A 6,895-nucleotide genomic window follows, 5' to 3' on the forward strand; every position below is an offset into this window, starting at 1 on the left:
GACAGCAGACTAACATCTGTGAATTTATTTAACAAAAAATACCCTGTATTCAAATTTTGTTAATATGGTGAGGTATGAATAAATAAAATGCAACGTGAAATGTTTTATACAGTATATAACAATTAAATATGTATCAGAAACACACAACACATCAGTTACAATGGATTTTTAATTGTATCATTATGTCCTGGGATAAAGAAGAGGAGATTACTTCCTTGAGCATTTTATCTTGCAAATAAGTAAGTAAATATTTAAAATGCAGGTATATATTGCTGTACTGTATGGAGAGCAGATTTGATAAAAAATAATTTACACATCAGTCACCCTTGAAAAAATTATATCATGGATGGCAGCTGAATGGAACTAATCTTATGGTGGTAATTGTGGTATTCATTTTAATATTTGATTGCATTTGAATCAAGATGAATTTGCTGGACCTATTTAAGTAACAACTTTTCACTGTTTTATGGATTTTACGTCAGATAGTTCTATTAGCACGCAAATCAAAATTTGGCACTTATAGCACAAGCAAACAAGGAAATAAATAAACAAACAAACAATACATAACAAATTTCCATTCCCAGAAGGAAATATTAGTGGCTGCAAAAGCAAAAAAATTTGCTGCCTAGAGAAGGATAAACTATGATTGGTACTTTCAGTCCCCTAAGGAACTGTGAGTTGTTTGGGCTTACTACACTGTATAAATGCAGTGGTCGGCAACATGTAGGAATCAGAACTGCCATGCTGATACTTCAGCTGCTTTTGATGGTCCTGATAACCCAGGCAGAAAAACCTGACTGCACACCACAGGGGCACAGGGTTTTGCCTGAAATGGAGAAAGATGGAGACCTGATAATTGGGGGTGTATTTTCCTTCCGCACCGGACAAGATGGCTACACAGATTCATTTACAAAAATGCCTGAAATACGTCCATGCAAAGAGTATGTATGTGTTATTACCATGGATTCGTTTTATTTATTTATTTGTTTACATTTATTGTTATTGTGCTGTATCCTCTTCAGAAAAAATACAGCATGCCTGACTCAAAATTTCCTAAAGTTTCAGTTTCAGGGAGTTCAAGTTTGCTCACACAATGATGTTTGCAATAGATGAAATAAACAGGGACAGAGACATTCTCCCTGGAATTAAACTGGGCTACAAAATTTACAATGAATGTGGATCCACAGACATACTAAGAGCTGTGATGACATTAGTAAATAGTCTAGATCAGTCAAAAAAAGGAGCAAACTGCACTAAACCTCCAACAGTCCAAGCCATTATTGGACATTCTGGATCAACACCAACCATGAGCTTTGCAAAGATTGTTGGAAGATTTCATATACCAGTGGTAAGCTATGTTTTATCTTCATAAATTGTTTTTATGTGTAGTTATAATTTAAAGTTTCCGTTTGAAAATTTAAAATAAGGACACTAATTCAATTCATTTAAAAGAACTTTAATGTATCTTTCGAAAACTACTTTTTATATTTTTTATATATATGTATGCATATATAATATACAGATGTTTATCTTTTCACTATCTCTGGCTTTACAGATTAGTCATTTTGCAACATGTGCTTGTTTGAGCAACAGAAAGGAGTACCCCTCCTTTTTCAGAACTATTTCCAGTGATTACTATCAAAGCAGAGCACTGGCCCAGCTGGTCAGACATTTTGGCTGGATGTGGGTGGGGGCATTAAGCAATAAAAATGATTATGGAATAAATGGAATAACCACTTTTATTAAGGCTGCTAATGAGGAAGGAGTGTGTATTGAATATTCAGAAGCCTTTGAAAGTACCAGTCCATACCATGAAATCATTAGAATTGTGAATATTATCAGAACCTCCACATCTAAAGTAATAATGGCTTTCATGTCGCACAGAGAGATCAAGATACTGGTAGATGAGTTATACAGGCAGAACATTACAGGACTGCAGTGGATCGGAAGTGATGCCTGGATCACAGATGACTCTCTAGCTGATATCAATGGTCACGCTTTGCTAATTGGGTCTATAGGATTCACTGTCCGCAATGCTCAAATACCTGGACTAGACCTTTTTCTACAGGAAATTAACCCCTCTCAATTTTCTAACAGCATATTTCTTAAAAACTTTTGGGAGCATGTCTTTGACTGTTCTTTAAATCAAAGTGAAACAAGAAATACATGTAATGGCTCTGAGAACTTGAGGGATGTGCAAAACTCTTTCACTGACTTGACTGACCTAAGGTTCTCAAACAATATATATAAAGCCGTTTATGCAGTAGCTCATGCAATTAATAATCTTATCGTGTGTGATCAAAACAAAAGCTTTAATTCTAATTCCTCCTGTCTAAAACTTGTTGAAATAAAGCCTTGGCAGGTGAGACCAGAATTTTTTCACCAGTCTAAAATAAATTGCACATGTACTTCAGTCACTTAACTGAATACACTAACATTTTTATTTAATTTGCTTGCTGAAGGTCTTAAATTCCTTGCAATCTATAAATTTCACCACACCTGGGGGTGAAAATGTATTTTTTGATAACAACGGAGACTCGCCAGCAAGATACGAGCTGATCAATCTACAAAGTGTTAATAAAGGCAAAATTAAGGTGGAAACTATTGGCTATTACGATGCCTCTTTGCCTAAAGGTCAGCGGTTCTCCATGAATAATGTTCAGGTAGTCTGGAGAGAAGGAAACCATCTGGTAGAGATTTTTCTATACATTTTTAAACACACACACTTTATTATTATTATTATTATTATTATTATTATATAATTTGAATTACAAGTCATGAAGTATATATAATATTTTTTGTGTGCTTGTATTGGAATTGTGCAGGTGCCTGTATCCAAATGCAGTGAGAGCTGTCCCCCAGGAACCAGGAAAGCTGTACAGAAAGGACAACCTGTCTGCTGTTATGATTGTATACTATGCCCTCCAGGAGAGATTAGTAACAGCACAGGTACATAATTATTAAAAAACAATAATGGAATTGTCTGTTACAGTATATTAACCATATTATTTGAAGATGTTTTGTCACAAAATTGGAGACAGTACTTGGTTAGTATTTTAAATAGAATGAAATATTTGAATTTAGTTTTCTTCTTTCTAGATTCTATTAATTGCCTGAAATGCCCTATTGTTCAGTGGTCAAATACAAGAGGAGATGCCTGCATCCCAAAGGAAATTGAATTCTTCTCATATGATGAAATAATGGGGATACTTCTGGCTTTGTTTTCTTTATTTGGGGTCTTTTTCACAATATTAATCATGCTGATTTTCTACATGTACAGAAACACACCTATAGTTAGGGCCAACAACTCAGAGTTGAGCTTCCTGCTGCTCTACTCACTGACTCTGTGTTTCCTCTGTTCACTTACTTTCATTGGTCAGCCCACTGAGTGGTCCTGTATGTTGCGTCACACAGCATTTGGGATCACTTTTGTCCTCTGTATCTCCTGTGTTTTGGGGAAAACCATAGTTGTGTTAATGGCCTTCAGGGCTACACTTCCAGGAAGTAATGTCATGAAATGGTTTGGGCCCTTGCAGCAAAAACTCTGTGTTCTCACCTTTGCACTTATACAGGTGCTTATATGTGCCTTTTGGTTAATATTATCTCCACCATTTCCATACATGAATATTAATCATTATCAGGAAAAGATCATTTTAGAATGTAATTTAGGTTCAGCTATTGGTTTCTGGACTGTGCTGGGTTACATTGGTCTGCTGGCTGTCCTTTGTTTTGTTTTAGCTTTTCTGGCACGGAAACTGCCAGACAACTTCAATGAAGCTAAATTCATCACATTCAGTATGCTTATATTCTGTGCTGTATGGATCACGTTTATTCCAGCTTATGTCAGTTCTCCTGGCAAATTTATTGTTGCTGTGGAGATATTTGCCATTTTGGTCTCTAGCTTTGGTTTACTGTTCTGTATTTTCCTGCCAAAATGCTATGTAATTTTACTGAGACCTGAAATGAACACTAAAAAGCATGTTATGACAAAGATGTCAAATGATATCCAATGATAGTTATAAAAGTGTAAAGAAATTTATATGAAAAGACATAAATCTCTGAAATAATACACATTCACAGAACAGATTATTGCATTATTCTGTTATGCTGAAAATAAACAAGACTAAAGCTGTTCAAATTGTTGTGTGATTGGGTAGTCCCTTCTGCAGTTATGCCATGCTGCCCTCTAAATATGAGCCACCAGTGTCCCACCTGATATTTTCAGGCACTGCTCTTCCCTTACTTCCAACCTTACTTCCACCTAAGCTGTAATGGAAATATGTTCTTGAGTTTAATACATCTCAAAAGGCACTTACTTTCGGGATTTATTGTCATCTTATAGATTCAGAGAATAAAAGTGCCAGGGAATATGAGCTGGGTGAAGAGTTTGCAGATGACTGCTGGTGGGTTAATGTGTTTAATAGAATTCACACAAGCACAATATGTGCACAGATTTGCCTTATAGTTTAAAATACTGCACATGGTTCACTTTTCAAAGAAGTTTTCTTTCTTCTTCTTCTTCTTCTTCTTCTTCTTCTTCTTCTTCTTCTTCTTCTTATCTTTCTCCTTTTCTTCTTCTTTCTTTCTTTCTTTCTTTCTTTCTTAGGAATAATATTCTGACCATTTGTACAAATTATTTAATGTCAATGTACTGCAATCTTTGATTGTTTAGTTTGTTGCTAAATGAATGAATGAGTGAATGAATTAATGTTCTGCAATGTGTTTAAACTGAATACATTTAAAGACATTTAAAGAGAAAAGCTCTTTTATTTTACATAGAGCAGGTCGCCCCCTAATGGAGGCTGCCATGCTGCACCACCACCACCACCACTACTACTACTACATTGCTACTAATTGTAATATTTAATACAATAATATATACTAATTTTGTTTATTTTATATAGTAATCTCAGAAACAAATACTTAAGACACCTCATAATCAGTTAGCAGCAAAGTGATAGATATAGATCAACATGCGTGTGACCCACCAGTCTAGATCTTATTCACATGCTCAGGTATTGGGACATCCTTGGCTACTGGGCCACATATCACACTTTTTGCACACCGTTCATATTCATATACTGTGTGAACATATAACATGATATATGCAAAATATTCATATTCATATTCAAATATAATGAACAATGTGAAAAATAAAAGTGTGGCAATAAACATTTTAATTGTTTTATGTTACTTTGCTGTCACAGAAGTTTACCTAGTGTTAAATGGGTTAAATGCAGCATGTTGAGTATACCTGAACTGTCCATATTGGCAGTCCAAATAGATAATATGTCAGAAAAACTGACTAAGTAATAAACAAACTATCACACTGTTAGAATAAAGTCAAGCTGGGTGCATTGCATCATGGAATACAGTAAATAGCACGTTGTCCCCTGTTGTGTTGGCACTGTTGCATATTGTGGAAAAATATGTAAAATAAATATTTTATGCATACAGAAAAAAAGCATACTTTGAACACAAAACACAGATACCTAAATAGAGACATTATTGGCTATGCATTATTTGTTTATTTATTTATTGTCATGTTGACTTTGACGTAATTAGGATGCATTAGCATTACATTTTATATGGGTTTAAACCACTTTCACAATTCTCATACTGGATTTAGGCCAAGAAGATAAGCTCAATTTTATTTAAAACTTAGTTTGAATTTGATATGTTTGTTTCATATTCATAATTCGAAAATACCCTACTGTTCCGAGTCAATTTGACCCAATTAGATTAACTGTGATTGTGAAATTAATCTAGATTAATCTACATTAAAATGGCTCATTCGAATTCTGCCGAAGGCATTCAGAATATGTGTGTTACCCAAATAAAATTGACGAACAGTAAGTCTTTGAGAAGGGGTTTATCAAGCTAGATGGTGCATTAGAAAAGGGGCTAATCTCCTGTTTCCAAAATGCATCACAAAGTGCTTGAAAAAGCTGTAAACTAATTCCACATTGCACAAGGTGCAAACTACCTTACGCCTGTTTCACACATACTCCGTCTGCAGTGCGTATGTAATAACATTTATTAGTTAGATTTTTATGATTATTATTATTAGTAGTAGTATTATTATCTTATGAAGATAAAAGGTGCTCCCCCTCACTTATTTCAATGCAGAAAAAAAATATTTTGCCAGCCACCGATGGTAAAAATTAGTTATGTTTTATTTTTTCACTCTATCTGAAATACTATTTAACTCATGTTGTTTTTCTTGTAACTTTGTTACTTTTTTAGGGTCATGAACATGCATACTCATGCAATATTTCAGATCAAGAGTGTGTTTGGCACCATATCCCAAATGGAGAATCTATCATCAGTCAGCAAATATGAAAACTTGAGTCTGAAACCTTTCAAATTATATATAGTTTTTCAAGATTACTTGTTACTTGATTACTTGTGTAAATGTGTAATCACAAACATCAAAATAAAAAATAGTTGTTAAAAACATTTTAATAAATCTTAAATTAAGATATTAATTCTTTGTGATGTGTGAAAATATTGATATTAAATTGTTTATTGATTGTACTTGATGTATGTTTGTGCTTTTGTTGTTGTTTTTTTTCTTCATGTCGTCATATTTGGAATTACATTGGATCCAGTATGGGTCAATTTGACAGTACATGAGGGTTAAGTTTAGTTTATTTAGTGTGTTGTTTTCTAATTGGCTTAAATTAAGCAAATATTCAGTTCACAAAGAAACACCCACAACATTAAATTCAGTAAATTGGGATCCAAGAGATGTTACTGTATATATGACAGCACTAGAGGTTTTGTAGACAGTTGAGGGTTTAGAATGGGATTCTTACACACATGGCTTCTGTTCACACTAGTGAGAGCAGCCGACCCTCCATGCAAGTTATGGGGGCCTCCTGACATCCCTCAG

General features: G+C 34.3%; 1 protein-coding gene across 1 annotated transcript; it reads left to right on the top strand.

Moving 5' to 3' along the window:
- Positions 1 to 816: 816 nt before the first annotated feature.
- Positions 817 to 4,013, top strand: LOC132101355 (extracellular calcium-sensing receptor-like). Its single transcript, XM_059506248.1, has 6 exons — positions 817 to 941; positions 1,060 to 1,348; positions 1,556 to 2,362; positions 2,463 to 2,690; positions 2,826 to 2,949; positions 3,100 to 4,013. The coding sequence occupies exons 1-6, from the start codon at positions 832 to 834 to the stop codon at positions 4,011 to 4,013; spliced, it is 2,472 nt and encodes an 823-aa protein (XP_059362231.1). The 5' UTR covers positions 817 to 831.
- Positions 4,014 to 6,895: the final 2,882 nt, after the last annotated feature.

This window comes from Carassius carassius, chromosome 23 (genome assembly GCF_963082965.1).
Source record: "Carassius carassius chromosome 23, fCarCar2.1, whole genome shotgun sequence".
NCBI classification, from domain to species: Eukaryota; Metazoa; Chordata; class Actinopteri; order Cypriniformes; family Cyprinidae; genus Carassius; species Carassius carassius.